We start from the raw sequence: 18,373 nt of genomic DNA on the forward strand, positions 1-18,373 counted from the left end.
CCTTCTACTACTCATTATCTCTTGGTTGATTTGTGCATTTGAAGGTGTCCATCAAAAACAAATTCAGCTAAAGACTTTCTTATGGAGGTCCAATCTTCCTCCAGGGCACTTCAGTATAGTCAACCTTAATCTACCTTAGTAGAACCGGCCTCAACTTTAGTCCGAGATCTAGCAGTAACATTTGGTGGTTGATTCTGTTAGGATAATTCAGTTGACAATCTCGATTCACAATCGGCTGATTAGATATCTTATGGACGACAAACCATCAAGACTACATCACAGAATAAGTTCCACCTCAATTACGACATCATCTGATTTTTAATCGATCTGATAAGCACAGACCACCGACTATCAATCGGTAGGCCGACCAACAGTCGGCTATTCTCAACCTCTCTGGCAAACATTTTAACTATGACGACTTAACCAACTTTAAACTGATGACCATCGGCATATCGATAAATGACCATCGGCATATCAGAGTTATCGATTGATAGTCATTCGGACTTCTACAATTGCTGACATACAGTCGACACATTCAGACTCCCAAGTCGATATACCAGGAACTGCTAGCGCAAAAAGTGTATAATGGCCACAACATGATCAGTGATGGGTATAACCGTCTATCCCATAATCACATAGTGTCGAAATAAGTAAAATCCACGTGTCTAACAGTTACAAATGGTTACCAACAACTCGTCTATAAAAAGAGATAAATGAACAGTATTTGGTAAGAGACTTCTAAGTTGAGACTCTATCTCTCTAAAAATTTTTATCTGCTGTTCATCACTTTTCACTGACTTAAGCATTGGAGTATCCCCGTCGGATATAATTTCGGTCAGTATGGATTTCTTTTGCACGTGTTCTTCTCCGGTAACGGGCGCAACAGGAGATTAACCACAACAGATTGGTGCGCCAGATAGAGGGGAATAACAAGAAATTATGATAAAAATCAGAATTCAAAACAACTCTATAGGATCTGTAAGACAATCTTCCCATCAGAAAGACCTCCCTCCTCCACCTCCAATTACAGAGCCCAGTTCTTCACATGTTGTAGTCACTACGAACGCACAAATTGTTGCTTTAATATAGCAAATGAATGTACTAATAGAGATGGTACACAGCCTCCAACAATAACAAACACAGCAGCAGCAACTGCTAACGGAGGAGCCGGTGGTGTATTCAGTGCCATCCAGGCACAGCCACCGTTCTCCACGGCGATCTCTCTCCATCCCCAGAATGATGACCATCTCGACATTCTCATCGTGTCGAGCCACCACTCTCTCGGCATTCTCATCATGCTACTCACCATTCACGGCGATCTCCCTCTCCTTCCCGTGTACATAGCATCAAGAGGGGGAAGAGGCCGTAAGCACCTTCTACTTCTCCATCCTCAAGTTCTTCAGGGAATTCTACCTTAGAATTTTTTTAGCAATGGCGGCTCGATGACTACGAGTGCAAATTCAAGGAGATCAACCGTCAACTTATCCAATTAAAAATGGAAGGTCGAAAGTCCTCCAACGATCTCGATTTTCACATTGCTCAATCTCTCTCTCAGCGTATCTTGGATAAGCCGATCCCGTCTCAATTCAAGATACTGTAGATGGAGCCATATGATAGCTCCACTGATCAAATTGATCATCTAGAGAGCTACAAGGCTCTCATGATGATCCAGGAGGTAACCGACATCCTTCTATGCATTGGCTTTCCAGCAACCAATCGAAAGGCTGTTTGAGCTTGGTATTTTGGGCTCCAGTTGAGGAGCATAAGTTCTTTCGAGTAGCTGGAACATTCGTTCGTGGTCTATTTTAGCACTAGCTGAAAGGTGCCGCAGACATCAGATATTCTCTTCTCCATCAAGCAAGGTGAGACAAAGACATTGAGAGATTTCATGGCTCGCTTTAACGTGGCCACATTTGAGGTCAGAGACCTCAATGAAGATATGGCCATCTCGACCATGAAGAGAGATCTGAAGGGATCCAGGTTTACTTATCTCTGGATAAAACTCTTCCTCAAACTTCCGCTGAACTTTTGAAGTGCGCATATAAGTATATTCGCACAGATGAAAGTGCTTCTGACCGACGTCAGACAGAAGAAAAAAGTTAGAAAAAGAAGCAAAAGAAAGGCGGAGTTCTGGCCGAACCAAATCGATCAATAATTAATAAAGGAGCTTCACCCCACCGACAGAGTCCAAAGCCTAACAATTATGACAGCAGGTATGACTCCTATACTCCTCTTTCTGCTCTCCATGCGCAGATCCTGATGGAGTCGAGGGAGAAGAGTATCTTTGACATCCCCCATCGATGAAAGCACCATCGAGGAGTCGCGACGAGAAGTATTGTCGGTTTCATCGTGATCACGGTCATGATACCGAACAATGTATTCAGCTCAGGGACGAGATAGAGGTCCTAATTTGATGTGGCTATCTCGAAGATTTCGATGGGATCGTTCGACTCAACCTCCCACCGACCGACAGCCTCAGCCACAACTTGAGAAAACGATCAACAATCGATCAATGACAGGAGTGATCAACATGATTTTTGGATGACCGAAGGATTAGGAGGCAACTTTCGAAAAAGAGTCGACAAAAAAATGATGACTAGACAATGTAATATCTTTTTTAAAAGATGATATTCGGAGAATACAGACTCTCCATACTGATGCTGTCGTCGTCTCGACGACGATAGTAAATTATGATGTAAAAAGAATCTTATTTGATAATAGAAGTTCCACTAATGTTCTTTTTTACTCGACTTTCTTCTGAATGTGATTACTGATTGATCGACTCAGAAGAATCTCAATGACATTAGTCGATTTCATTGGAGATACAGTGACAGTGGAAGAAAAAATTACTCTCCCACTAACTACAGAAACTGATCCATAATAAAGTACCGTTTTCTTAACATTCACGATCGTCCGAGTTCCTTCGACTTAGAATGCCATACTTAGACAATCAGAACTCAATGTCTTGAGAGCGATAGTATCAATATATCATTTATTGATCTGATTTTCGATAAAAAATAAAGTTGAAAAAATATGCAGAGATCAGTAACTTACTAGATATTGCTTTATGGTCTCTGCAAAGAATAGTCAACTTAAAGACTCTTTGTCGATTGATAAACTGGATCAAAGAGAAAATGAAAAAAGAGATAAACCAGCTGAACAATTGATTTCTATCCCATTAAGAGAAGATAATCCTAAAAAATCGATCTAAATTGGATCGCAATTATCTGATCCGGAATGAAAACAACTAGTGAATCTGCTAAGGGCAAATACCGATATTTTTGCTTAATTGACAATCGATATGCCAGAGATTCCTCCAAAAGTAATAACTTACCAGTTGAACATTGACCCAAAGTTAGACCGGTGAGGCAGAAGAAAAGACTTTTTTCTCCTGAAAGGCAGAAGGTCATCGATAAAGAAGTTGACAAGCTTCTCGCGGCTGGCTTCATTAGAAAAGCTAATTATCCAGATTGGATCGCTAATATAATGATGGTGAAAAAAATTAATAAAAAATAGAGAATCTGTATTGACTACACTAATTTAAATGAAGCTTGTCCGAAGGACATCTTTTCTTTATCAAAGATCGATTAACTAGTTGATGCAACTTCGGGATATTAATTTTTGAGCTTTATAGACGCCTTCGTGAGCTATAACAAAATTTTGGATGGCACCCATAGATGAGGAGCATACTGTCTTTATAACCGACAAAGGTATCTACTGCTACAAAATGATGCCATTCAGTTTTAAGAATGTCGGAGCTACTTACCAACGGCTAGTCAACAGACTGTTCAAAACATAAATTGGACACAATATGGAGGTCTACGTTGATGATATGCTGATGAAAAGCTTCAAAACTTTCAATCATATTCTGGACTTAGAAGAAGTCTTCGACACATTTCAATAATATCAAATAAAATTGAATCCAACTAAGTGTGCATTCAGAGTAATTATCGAAAAAATTTTTGGATTTCTTATATTGCAATGAAGAATCGAAGCTAATCCTGAGAAAATAAAAGCTATCATTAATATGAAGCATCTGAGCTCGAAGAAAGAGATATAACAACTCAATAAAAGGAACGTCGCACTCAATCGATTCATTTCAAGGTTGGCAGAAAGATGTCGACCTTTCTTCAAGATCTTGCGACAAACAAAAGATTTTTTGTGGTCAGATGAGTGCCGGCAATCTTTTGAATATTTAAAAAATATTTGACATCTCCACTACTATTCACAAAATCAAAGGTGGAAGAAATATTGTATCTCTATCTAGCGATCTCGATCGAGGCGGTTAGTTCAGTACTTATCTAGGAGGACAAAAATCAAATTCAACAGTCAATTTATTACACCAGCAAAGTACTTTACAATATTGAAGTACGATACTCAAAAATGAAAAAGATGATCTATGCTCTCATCATATCATCAGAACGACTTCGATCGTACTTTCAGACACATCTGATAGTTATCTTGACAGATCAGTTGTTGAAAATAATATTATACCGATCTGATACTTCTGATCGAATGGCGAGATGGACAATAAAACTCAGTGAGTTTGATATTCAATATCGTCCACGACCGTTAATGAAAGTATAAGTTTTGATCGACTTTATCGTCGAGTGTACTGTGTTCAATGATAATCCTGAGGATGAACTTGATGACAAATCGAAGCAAATTGAAATTTCTGAGGCCAACTTAGCATCAGTGTAGGTGCTACATGTCGATGGAGCATCTAACGCACAAGATAGTGGAGTCGATCTTATCCTCATCAATTTTGAAGGGATCGTGACTGAATATATCCGTCGATTCAATTTTAAAGCCTCAAATAACCAAGTCGAGTATGAAACTCTTTTAGTCGGCTTGAAAAGTACCAAAGAACTGGACATAGAAAATTTGAAGATCTTCACTGACTCACAACTGATCACCGACAAGTCAAGGGCGAGTTTGAAACTCGAGATCCCATTATAATGAAGTACCTTCAGAAAGTGAAAGATCTTACTTCAATCTTAAAATATTTTGAGATCTTTCACATCCTAAGAGCAGAAAATACTCGAGCTGATGTACTTTCTCGACTCGCAACTACTTCATTCAGCTTATTCGATCGAACGTTCATTGAATATCTTGAACAATTGAGTATCGACAAAGTTGAGAAAGTGTTACAAATCAATGACAAACCAAGTTGGATGGACCCAATCATCCAATATTTGACTGATGAAACTCTACCTGCAGATCTTTCAGAGGCCAAATGACTAAGATGGATAGCCTTATAATATATTTTGATGAATGGACAACTCTATAAGAGATCATTCTCTCTTCCCTTACTGAAGTGTCTGAGATCTACAGATGCTGACTATGCACTCCGAGAAGTTCATGAAGAAATTTATGAAAATCACTTGGAGGATAAATTATTGGCTTATAAAATCTTGCGACAAAGATATTATTGGCCCACTATGAAAAAAGATGCAGCTGAACTTGTCCGAAAATGTGAACCATATCAGACGTATGCCAACATACAACATCAACCGACCAGCCAGCTGATATTAATTATTATATCATGGCCCTTCGTGCAATAGAGAATCGACATACTTGATCTCTTTTCTCCGCTGTCTGGTCAGAGAAAATTTATAATTGTTACCATTGATTACTTCACCAAATGAGAGAAGCTGAACCCTTGGCACAGATCACTGAAAGTAAGATGGAAGACTTCATTTAGAAATCAATCATATATAGATTCGATTTACCACATATTATTATTACCGACAATGGTTAACAATTTGATAATCAGAATTTCAAAGAGTTTTGTGTGAAATTTCATATTACGTACAAGCTCATCTCAGTCGGCCATCCATAATCTAATGGTGAAGTGAAAGTGATAAATCGAATAATTCTACATGGTCTCAAGACTAGATTGAATGAAACTAAAGACTTCTTGATGGAAGAATTACATCTGATCTTATGGGCATGTCAAACAACTCCTCGCATATCGATGGAAGAATCGTCATTCAACTTGGCCTACGGAACAGAGGTAGTAATCCCACTCAAAATCAGATTGCCATCAGTAAGAGTCGAACAATATAATGAGTCGAGTAATTCTGAATGTCAGAGAGCCGATCTAGACTTACTTTTAGAAGTTTGACAACAAGCTCAAGTTTGGATGACCGCATGTCGGCAGAGAGTAGCCCAGTATTACAATGCAAAAATCAAACCGAAAGTCTTCCGTCCAGGAGACCTGATCTTAAGAAAGGCAGAAGTTTCAAAACCTCTATACCAGGAGAAATTATCTCCAAACTAGGAAGGACCTTCCAAGGTGACCGAAACACTTCGTCTGGATGCATATCGACTAGAAACTCTGGATAGAGCGACTATTTCTCAGACTTAAAATATCGATAATTTGAAAATATACTATCAATAAAGTTGTTCACATGTACGACATATTTGGAATAAAACATCAAAATTCTGGATCTTCTTGAAATGTTCAGTTATCTACAAGTTATTTACAAAAATAACGTCAGATCGATAAATAGTCGGTCAGATTGTACCGACTACATCTCAATTTTTCACGTAAAAGGCAATCTAAGTCAAATGACTAAGGTGTTGGCATCGAGCACAACTTCTACAGTACTCGTATGCATCCTTAAATAGATTGGACCAATAAAATCCACATTGAAGAACTTTAGCAGCTGTTTTCTTGGACGCAAAGTGACCACCACATGCTTGGTCATGATAAAATGATAAAATACTTCTAACCTCATTGTCCGGGACACACCTTCTAATTATTTGATCAGGACACTGCTTAAAGAGATATGGATCATCCCAAATGAAATACTTCACTTGGACAAAGAATTTGTATCTATCTTGAGTAGTCCAATGAGAAGGAACTTTACCAACGGCTAAATAGTTGACAATATCGGCATACCATGGTTCAGTGGACACAGACATGAGCTGTTCATCAGGAAAAAATTCATTGATAGGTGATTCACTAGATGGTGCGACTATGATTCGGGAAAAGTGATCCGCTACTGCATTTTTCGTACCTTTTTTGTCTCTAATTTCTAAGTCAAATTCTTGAAGGAGTAAGATCCATCGTATCAAGCGTGCCTTGGCGTCTTTCTTTACTAGGAGATATCTAATGACTGAGTTATCAGTATAGACAATGGTGTGAGACCCAACTAAATAAGACCTAAATTTTTCTAGGGCAAAGACAATGGTCAGGAACTCCTTTTCAGTGGTAGTATAATTAAGCTACGCATCATTTAAGATTTTGCTCGCATAGTAAATAACTCTAGGAAGCTTATTAATTCTTTGACCTAAAACAGCACCCACAGTATGATCAGACGCATCACACATCAGTTCAAAAGGTTCAGATCAGACAGGAGGGTGAATGATAGGAGCTGAAATGAGTGCCTTTTTAAGAAATTCAAAAGACTCTAGGCATTCATGAGTGAACTCAAATTTGATTTCTTTTGCTAAGAGATTAGTTAATAGGCGAGCCACTTTGCTAAAATTGACAATGAATCTTCTATAAAATCCAGCATGTCCTAGAAATGAACGGATTTTTTTGACAGATTTGGATGGTGGAAGACTTGCAATAAGATCTACTTTGGCTTTGTCCACTTCAATTCCTTTTTTCGAAACTACATGGCCAAGAACTATCCCTTCTCTAACCATGAATTGGCACTTTTTCCAGTTAAGAACTAAGTGCTTCTCCTTACATCTTTCTAGAACTAATCTCAGATGATCTAAGCATTTGAAAAAAGTCGGACCAAAGATAGAAAAGTCATCCATAAAAATTTTCAAAAATTGTTCAACCATATCCAAAAAAATACTGATCATGCATCTCTGAAATGGTGCCGGCGCATTACATAATCCAAAAGGCATATGCCTATAAGCAAAGGTTTCAAATGACAAGTGAATGTAGTCTTTTCCTGATCTTCGGAGGCTATAGGGATCTGATTATAACCAGAATATCCATCGAGAAAACAGTAGAACTCTTGTCCGGCTAATTTTTCTATCATTTGATCAATAAACGGTAATGGAAAATGATCTTTTCTTGTTGCAGCATTCAATTTTCTATAGTCTATACAGACCCTCCATCCCGTTTGTGTCCTAGTTGGAATAAGTTCGTTTGCTTCATTCTGAACCACTGTTACCCCAGACTTTTTAGGTACCATTTGTACAGGACTTACCCACGAGCTATCAGAGATGGGGTAGATGATTCCATTATCAAGTAACTTTAGAATTTTCTTTTTGATTACATCCTTCATGGCTGGGTTAAGTCTTCTCTGAGCATCTCTAGTTGGTTTGGCTTCTTCCTCTAGGTGAATCCTGTGTTGAACTATGGAAGGGCTTATTCCCTTAATATCAGCCATGGTCCAGCCTATTGCTTCACGATTCTTTTTCAGAATTTTTAGCAACTCCTCTTCTTGTTTAGAATTTAGGTCAGATGCGATAATTACAGGCAAGGTTTCTTCTAAACCTAAATATGCATATTTAAGGTGTTTGGGGAGGGATTTCAATTCTAATTTGGTCGTCTTCTCTATTGATGGTTTGGATGATGGACTAATTATTTTTGTGATTGGTTCAATGGAAGGCTCTTGTCTCTGGCTATTCCTATTATCTATAAGAATTTTATTGATTTCTTCAGATTCATTGATTGGCCAGAAATTAGACTCGAAATCGACTTCTTCATCGCTAATATCAATGAGTTCATAAATTTTCTCTTGAATTACATTTACATCAGCATGCTGGGAGGATTCTTATTCTAGGTTGAATATATTTAGCTTAATTGTCATATTTCCAAAAGATAGCTTCATAAGTCCATTCCGACAGTTAATTTCAGCATTTACAGTAGCTAAGAATGATCTTCCTAAAATAACTGGGATATGACCCTTGGGGTTTGCAACTGGTTCGGTCTCTAAAATGATAAAGTCTACAGGGAAGATCAAATTACCAATCTTGATTAAAACATCTTCTACTATTTCTTTAGGGATATTAAGAGATCTATCTGATAATTGTAATATGATTTTTGTCGGTAGAAGTTTTTTCAATCCTAATTGCTTATAAATTGAAAATGGAAGAATATTTACACTAGCTCCTAAATCCAGCAAGACTTTCTCAATATGGGTTTCTCCAATATCACATGAAATTATTAGAGATCCTGGATCTTTATATTTTATTGGCACATGACTAGATAAGTATGAGCTCACACTTGCTGCCAAAAATACTCTCTTAGGTACATTGGTGGCTCTTTTCTTGGTACAAAGGTCTTTTAGAAATTTAGCATAGGTTGGAACTTGTTTAATCATGTATAAAAGAGGGATATTTACTTGGACTTGCTTAAACACTTCTAAAATTTTATCCAAATATTTCGATTTTTTATTGGATCTTAGTCGATTTGGAAAAGGAGCTTTAGGAATTTTGGATTTTGGGCTTGGTGTACTATCAATTTCAGGAGCTTGAGTTTGTAAGGTAGATTTTTCATAAGGTGACTCAATTGAATTTTCTGTATCATCAGATGTACCTACCTTATTGTCCACTTAGTTTTCAGATCTTAAGATGTGAATAGCATTCACATGACTGACTTGGTTCCCTTGTTGGGGTCGTGGACCATTTTGGTTTCTCGGGTTAGGTTCAGATTGGCTTGGTAGCTTACCTAGTTCTCGCTCGCTCATAGCAGAAGCTAACTGACCTACTTGCATTTCCAAACGGACAATGGCTTGGGAGTTAGTGTTTATGAGTTGACCCATGGTTTGCATGAAATTGCTCAGTGTGGCATTGATGTCAGTATTAGATTTGGCCAGGACTTCTAAACTTTTCTCTAAAGAATTAAGTTTCTTTTCATTATTATTAAAGCCTGGTGGATTGTTTATCACAGGGTTAGGCCTTGGATTTTGCTGGCTGTAGCTAGGACCATCTACATTTGGGTTTTGTGACCAAGAAAAGTTTGGATGATTCCTCCAACCTGGGTTATATGTGGGTGCATAGGGATTGTTCACTGATTTCTGGTATGTGGCATTTACCTGTGCACATCCATTTTCTATTGGATTTATCAGGAAGGGACATTCCTCAAGAACATGATCGGGTGCACTACATGCATTGCATATGGGTGCAGAAACTTGGTTCACACTGGCTGGTCTTTGTAGCTCTAAGGCCTCTAACCTACGTGTTAATGTTGCTATTTTGGCCTCTGCAGCTAGGAAAGTTTGAATTTGATGCATTCCTCTTGAAGGTGTTGGTTTCTCAGGTTCCCTAGTTGTTTCCCATTGTAAATTTTTCTCAGCTAGGTCTTCTAGAAATTGTCAAGCTTCAGTGGGTTCTTTGTACATGAATTGACCTTGGCACATGGACTCTAGCATAGTTCTAGAATTTGAATCTAGCCCTTCATAAATTATCTGGCATAGCCTCCAGATTTCTATTCCATGGTGTGGGCATTGGGTCAAGAGGTTCTTAAAGCGATCGAAGTATTTCCAGAATGATTCTCCAGCTAGTTGGTAAAATTGGTTTATCTCATTCCTAATCCTAGCTGTTTTGTGATGGGGGAATAACTTCTTTAGGAATACTCTTACAAAACCCTCCCAAGTTGTGACAGATTGGTTTGGAAGACTATAGAGCCACTTTTTAGCATTATCTTTAAGGGCAAAATTTATCAGTCTTAGTTTAACCTCGTCCTCTGACAGTTGTTGCAGCCTCATGGTTGCACAAACCTCTTCAAACTCTCTAATGAATATGTATGCATCTTCTATTCCCGTGAATTTTGAAAGCATATTAATAATTTGAGGTTTAATTTCAAAGTTGTTTGCAGTGGATTGGGGCAACTTGATGCAAGAAGGTTGGACGGAACCGACTGGATAACATAAATCTTTAAGGATTTAGGGTTGATTAGGTTCTCCCATTGTAGAAGTTGTTGGGTTTAAAATAGGAATCCAATTAATTCTTACTAGTCGACCCGATACCCTTTTCCACGAAGGAAGTGAAGAAAGTACTTTTTTTTCTATTTTTTTTATTTATTTTTTTTTTTCAATCAAGTTTTCAATCAAAAGAAGAGAAAAGAAAAAAAAAAGAGTACTAACTAAGGTTTTCCTAATTCTAGACAGCTCCTAACTGTCAAGGTCGCCTTCGAGCACTCCAAGTTTGAAATTGGCTAATCGAATCAGTCAGGTAAGTGTAAGATTAGTGGGAGGTTTTCCGTGCTTTCGCAACGGACCTAATTAGATAACCATATTTCTTCGGAACGTAGTTCCTGAACCACTTTCCTAGACACTGACAGGCTAATCCACTTGAACCCGGTTCAACTCTTAGGTTTTCTTGTCCTAATGAGCTTGAATGTTTCTAAGGCTGACATCTAATTAATTTTATTTAAGGATTAGGTTATGTAGATGCAAGGAGGTGATTTATGGGCTAAGAAAGGGTGATCAAATCCCCACCTTATCTGATTAATGGTTGATGCCCTTAAGATATATTATGAAAATGCAATGCAAAGAAAGCAAGGTGACCAAATAAAGTGAAAGATTTTTAAAGTTTAGTTATTTCTTTATATTAATTAAATTTTATGCGATTAGTTTTTTTTTTATGTTAATCTAATTACAGAACTAAAGTAAATGTTAAATTTTTTTTTTTGAATTAATGAGTTATGAAAGAAATAAAAAAAATTAAATCAGTTAATAAGAAAATGAGATTTATGCAATCTAAATATAATGAGATAATTCTAATCTAAAAGTGAAAAATTAACTAAGCAAATAAGCAGTACTTAAAAGAAAAATCTAAAAATTAAAGATAACAATTTTTCTTTTTTGTAAATCAAAATATGTCTTAGGACAACCATACAACGTAACTTTCAGTACGTCAGGGCAACCTTATGTCAGGACAGATTTTGATTAAACTCAAAAGATAGAAAAAAATTACTAGAACTAAAACTAAAAGTACAAAGAACAAGAATTTGAAATACAATTTAAATACGCCAATTCTCTGGCAACGGTGCCAAAAACTTGATATGTCTTAAATTTACCGCAAGCGCATGGTGTGCAATGTAGCACATCCGACGAGTACGAGTCGATCCTACAAGGAATTGAATTTTGAATTGTATTTAAATGCTTGCTCAGGTGAGCTTTAGAGAAAAAGGAAATAGATTGTTTGTTGAATTATGAACTACCAAAGTAATAAACTAATTAATTATAAAGATAAATTATCTAAAAGATTTAGGGCTCTTGAATCCACTAGATCAATGAATTAGAGAGTCTTCCTATGATTTCTCTTATAATGTTCCTTGATCAAGGTATAAAATATGAACAAGCATGGATCATGAAGAGATTTAACTCAACTATGATCCATCAAATATTTTATTCTCATCCTAATTAAGAGACCCTTTCTTTCTTCACTTCTCTTGTGTTATCCAAGTATAGGCTATGAAGGGATTCTGGCCCAACTATAACCCATCAAGATTTTCATATGAAAAGAGAAGAAATGATTTAGAAAATTATGATCTTTTTATCAATCATCTCCTCTTATACCAAATCAAGCATAGACTATGAAGGGATTCTGATCCAACGATAGCCCATCAAGTCTCTTGACGAGAGAGATGAAGGGAGAAGGATTCTAAAAATTTAAAAGCTCGAAAAGAGAAATTGAATAGAGTAGACTTCTATTCATGATCTAGCTTCATCACAAACTCCAGAGAGATTACTTAGCCAGACATAGTTGATTTGAAGTCAAAAATAAAATAACGACTAATTCTACTTGCTGGAATTGAACTTGCAGAAATTAAAAATTACAGAATTAAAAGATACAGAAATTTAAACTATCTATTGCAGAAATTAAAATTATAAAAATTAAATAGAAAGAAAATAACTAATTTATTTTTGAATAAAAATTCTGATACAAAAATTTTCAACTCCTAAGCCATTAACAAGGCTTGGAGTTTGAACAGAAAATAAAATCTCTTACAGAATCAGACTTCTGTCCTTCTCCGGCTTGGGATCAACCTTCCCCTGGCTGACTCTCCTTCTCGTGTGTTGGAAGGATGGAAGAAAGTGAAAATAAGGTGGCTAAAAAATTTTAAAAGTGGGTATATCTGTCTGTCACACAGACTCCCCTATAAAAATTATAGAGTGGAGAGAGATATATTATGAATGGAGGTATCAGGCTTTATTTATAGATGTAGGCAGAGAGGAGGATTTTATATTTTTTTGATGTGGGACTAAAAAGAGAGGATAGATGAATGGTTAGGATTTAATTTGGAAAGTATGGATGGATGGATAGGCAGTTAGTTAAATAGAAAAAATAGAAGTGGTTGTTTTATTTTAAAATTTTAAAAATCTCTCTCTTTGTTGCAGTTACTGACCCAAACGAAATCAAATCTAAAATCCGTGTATGCCGCCTCCCCGTATTGCTCACATCCATCAAACTCCTGTTGCTGAATTTGAATTGCTTCTGTATTCTTGCACCATCAAGGTTAGCTTCCGTGTACATGCCAAGTCCAAGTTTTATCTCATGCTCGCGTGCCAAAGCTCACCCAAAATCTCCTCTTAAGCCCATTTGAATCCAAACTGTTTGTTTCACAAACCCCTCAGATGTCCTATTTTGATTTGAATCCCATACATCCCGTCAGAGCCTGAGCCATGTGAAAATTACTGTAGCATTTCACGGCTTATCAACTTTCTTATGGACCAAGTGGTCCATGGTGGACCACCAACTTGCATATTAGATCGGATTATCTTTCGGCTTTGAATTTAAATCCATTTTAACTCCATTTTTAGTCTCGTTTGATCCCTCTAAGCCTGCAGATCGGGCTCTTCATGTTGGTGTAGCTCTTTTCTGTAAAATATACGAAAAAGTATCAATTTTAAAAGAATAAAGATAATTTGATCCATAAATTAATATTTCTATGGATAAATTTATACACCTATCAGTGCAGCTTCTTCGATCGGCACAGTTTCTTCGACAGTCTTTTCTCCCGAACCAGGAGCAACAATGCTGGTCAGGTCTAAGTCTGGATACAGTCTTTTGACTGCATCCCTGTCGTCTTCATATCTGATGCAGTAAGAGATGTATCCGCCCTCGAGGACTTCATTTTTGTAGTCTTGTGATTCTCTAAAGTCCTCGATGGCCTGACTCAAAGCGTCTTTCATCGATTCAGCTTTCTCTTTTGTGGAAGCCGACTCTGCATCGATCAATGCCAACTTCTTCTTAGTGGCCCGATATCATCTTTGTTCTTTCTCCAGCTCTTCAATGCAGCCATCACATTCCCTTTGGAGTCGATTGATCGTGTGTTTTTTGTCCTTAATCCGGGACTCTAGGGACTTGACATTCTGCTGAGCCGACTCTAATTCGGCCTTTGCACGAGAGAGCTCCTCCTAAAGTTCCTTCTCTTGCTCCACTGCTGCCCTCTCTCATTCAGTTGCTGCCTAGAGTCGTTCAATGGTGGCAGCTTTCTCGACATTTGTGGCTGTAGTCTTATCCATCCATGCTCAATGAAACTCGACAATTTTTTGATATCCGCTCTCCAGTGCATGCATGTCATGTGCCAACTGAAAAGGAAAGAAAACAAACCAGATCAAGTAAAAAAAAAAAGAAAGAAAGAGACAAGTATCGTCAACTAACGTCGAATATTATCAGGTAAAAAGAAGAAAACATCTCAGACACTGTCCAATCTTTTCTATTCTCCCTATCAGTCGGGAGAAGAGCAGCCTTAATGAACCACTTAGCCAACATCAGATTGATCAAGGCTGACTCACCGATAGAAATTCGGATGTCAAAAAGAGTGGGAAGACCTGTCGACGATCCATCGTCGGCAAAGACAGCCTGTGCCTTTCCCCGCTCTCCGATTGGCGACCGTTCGCTCGAAGCCACCATGAAGTCAGAACTTGATGGTGCTTGAGATCGCATCTGCCTAATTGAAGGCACTGGATGAATGGTCGAAATGACAGTAGATGGTTTTGGTTCAACCACGATTGCAGACTCGACCTGACCCGCCACTGATGGAACTAAGATTGACGTCGTCTCGGCTGCTGTTGACATAATGGCCGCGACATTGCCATCTCTTGTTGGTTCTTCTCCAACTGGTGGTACATCGATGGGAGGAAGCGCTGTTAGAGCCAACAATGTAATGATCGGCTCGACATCGGGAGCCACCACTGATGGAATGTCTGTCTCCCTTGCCAGTACCGACTCCAAACCGATCCGACTCTTCTTTGTCGTTCAAGATGGACCGACGTCGATCGCTGCTCTCTTCTTAACAGCATGTTGGCGAACGTCGACAATCGAGATTCATACTATCGGATGCATAAATGCAATCATGAAGCAAAAAGATTCAGCTACAATTCAAAAATAAAAAATAAAAAAGTGAAGATGAAAATGAAGAATCAACTATATTATACCTACAACGAGCGTCAAACTAAGTCCAGCATCGTAGAAAGACTGCTCTATCAACAGCTCCTATTGCGAGGGGACTTCCATGTCTTTCAGTCGCAGAAAGTCTTCCCGATCGACCTCATCAATCCGACTATTTTCATTCAGGCTAGTCCTCGAGTTCCCCCAAATGGAAGGAAAATTTCAAGATGAAAAAGAGAAAACATACAAAAACTGTCTTCTAATCATGAATGGAAGATGGAAGATCGAAAATGAAGGACAAACTTTTCCTTGGACTAAAAACCACCAGCCTTCAGCCTTTGGATGAAGATGAAGAATAAAGAAAGTACAAAAAACTAAAGGTTTAGATTCAATCAGGATCATACGACACAATAAAGCGAAAGTGATAAGAAGTCGAATGGAATTCGGCATAAGTTGGGCCAGACAGAGTCGGTAAAAATAAAAAATATTTCGAATAAAATCTGGAATCGAAGCCGAGTCTGAAGGTTCTCAACATAAAAAGTGACCTGATTTGGAGGAGGAGAGATCATTCGACCGTCCGGACCAGGTGAGAACAATTGAAACTGTTCCAAGATGCAGTTTTGCTATTGGAGACGAGCAACATGGGCTCAATCAGAGAGGAAACCTCTATCGTCGGGCCCGAGATAGAATCACCAACCAAACCAGTCGGTCGTCGACTCTAAGAAGGCTGAGGGGCAGGTGCTCTACTTGAAGGTCTATCCTCTACCCTAATCTTTCCCTTCCTACTACTACTAGCCATTGAAAATGGTGAAAAATCCAAAATATAGAAGGAAGAGCAAAGAAGAAAAGATCTAACCTGAAAGCTAAAGAAAAACCTGAAAATCCTGACTCTCGACTCAAAACTTGACAGAAATCACAGCACCTACAATAAGAACCTTCGGATTCTCAGAGTGCAGTAGAAAGTCTAAATGAAAGCGATATTATATATATAGAATCAGTCAGCAGTCATGATGAAATTATTCAAATCAAGGCTGCTCCAGATTTCAACATGTGGCTACATCTAAACCGACTATCGATCAGACGGTTCGACACACCATCACCTGATCATGCCACCTCACCTTTATCCGTATAAATGGCTCAGAGTCAATGACATTTGGATACGTGACCGAAATCGACTAGTCAAAATCAAATCGATCGGATTCTCTGGATGCCCAACCATCTTCTCGAACCGACACCCCAATGATGATCTCACGATTATCGAAACAACAAAATGGCTGGAGACTTTTTATTTTTCAAAAAAATTATTAATATCTGCAGTCGAATCGGAGCTCTAAATAGCACATGACAACTCTCTTCGTCCAACGTATCAGACCACGTGATGATCTATATGTCAGGCTACTTTGGACTTCGGAGTAGGGGCAACTATTAGGGTAATTCAGTTGACTCCTCTGATTCACAGTCGGTCGATCAGATATCTACCGATTATAGATGATGAACCATCAAAACTACATCATAGAATAAGTTCCACCTCAATTACGACATCACCCGACTTTTAATCGGTCTGATAGACACAGACCACTGACTATTAATTGGTAAGCCGACCAACAGTCGGCTATTCTCAATCTTCTTGGCAAACATTTCAACTATGACGACTTAACCGACTTCAAACTGATGACCATCGATATATTGGTAAGTGACTATCAACATATCAGAGTTATCGATTGATGGTTATTCGGGTTTCTACAATTATCGACATACAGTCGATATATTCGGACTCCCGACATAGAGTCAATATATCAGAAACCGCTAGCATAAAAAGTATATAATGACCACAATATGATCAGTGGTGGATATAACCGCCTATCTCACGATCACGTAGCCGAAATAAGCAGGACCCATATATTTAACTGTTACAAATGGTTACCAACAATTCGTTTATAAAAAGAGGTAAATGAACAGTATTTGGTAAGAGACTTCTGAGCTGAGACTCTGCCTCTCTAAAAATTTTTATCTGCTGTTCATTACTCTCCACTGACTTAAGCATCGAAGGATTTTCGCCGAGCATAATTTCAATCAGAATGGATTTTTTTTGTAGATATTTTTCTCCAACAACGAGCGCAACAGAAGATTGACCGTAACATATTCATAATTTGATGAGGAGCTCTATGGATCTTAAATTGTTATATAAAGATACAAATGTATTTTTTTCTAAAAGGAACTGGACTCCTCTATAGTCCGTGTTCAAAGAAATCAAAATCCTACTTACAAATCAGAAAAAATCTGGTTTATAGCTATTTTTGGGTTGTGAAAAAAACAAAATGAACTAGACTTGTGTATAATGTGATGCAGGCGCGGCAGTACACAGTGAAGTCCTTTGCGCTATCCTTTATTCCTTTGGAGAAAAAGGGGCATACGAAGATGTTAGTAGCATATAACCCGGTTGTTTTCTTTTTCTTCTTTTTTTTTTTTTTTTTTTCTTTTTTCTTTCTGGTAACTGATACAGTTACTGCCTTCCAGAGGCAGGCAAACTACGAAAATCTAGGAGGCAAACCGGATGAGGGTCAACATAAATAGGTTTATGACAGTGCAAAGTCGCGGGCCAGATTGTATGATTGCTTTGGTAGGATAGCCGCAGAGGAATAGATAATTGCTAGACACTTCGGGCGCAACCTCCAATCTCTTGAAACTCGGTCCCTGCAGATAAAAAATTTATTTAAAAATTTATATTTTTTAAATAAATATTTTTTTGATAATATTTAGATATAAAAATAATTTACTCATGTATTGAAAGGTGATTCTAAAATTTATTACTTATATTTTTTGTATTATTACCACTATATAATACATCAGACCACCATACCTGCCATTCTGGTTTTACTCGGCCCAACTCTAAGAAATATCGTAATCACTTCAACATATTCTTGATGTATCATAGAAGGAACTTGATTCTACAAAGTCATGCCTGAATTTATAGTGAAAAATATTAGCGCAATCTATATATAGAGGGTGCAGTTGTATAATAGTCAAAATCAATCAATTTAGAATGCGCATGCAAATA

At 37.8% G+C, this 18,373-nt stretch overlaps 1 protein-coding gene across 1 annotated transcript; it reads right to left on the reverse strand.

The window, feature by feature from the left end:
* Positions 1-1,834: 1,834 nt before the first annotated feature.
* On the reverse strand, positions 1,835-10,208 carry LOC140857271 (uncharacterized). The gene is given in 4 exon segments (XM_073256044.1): positions 1,835-2,025; positions 7,818-7,895; positions 7,898-8,608; positions 9,644-10,208. Coding segments are annotated over 4 exon segments (1,545 nt in total).
* Positions 10,209-18,373: the final 8,165 nt, after the last annotated feature.

This window comes from Elaeis guineensis, chromosome 4, assembly GCF_000442705.2.
Source record: "Elaeis guineensis isolate ETL-2024a chromosome 4, EG11, whole genome shotgun sequence".
In the NCBI taxonomy this organism is placed as follows: Eukaryota; Viridiplantae; Streptophyta; class Magnoliopsida; order Arecales; family Arecaceae; genus Elaeis; species Elaeis guineensis.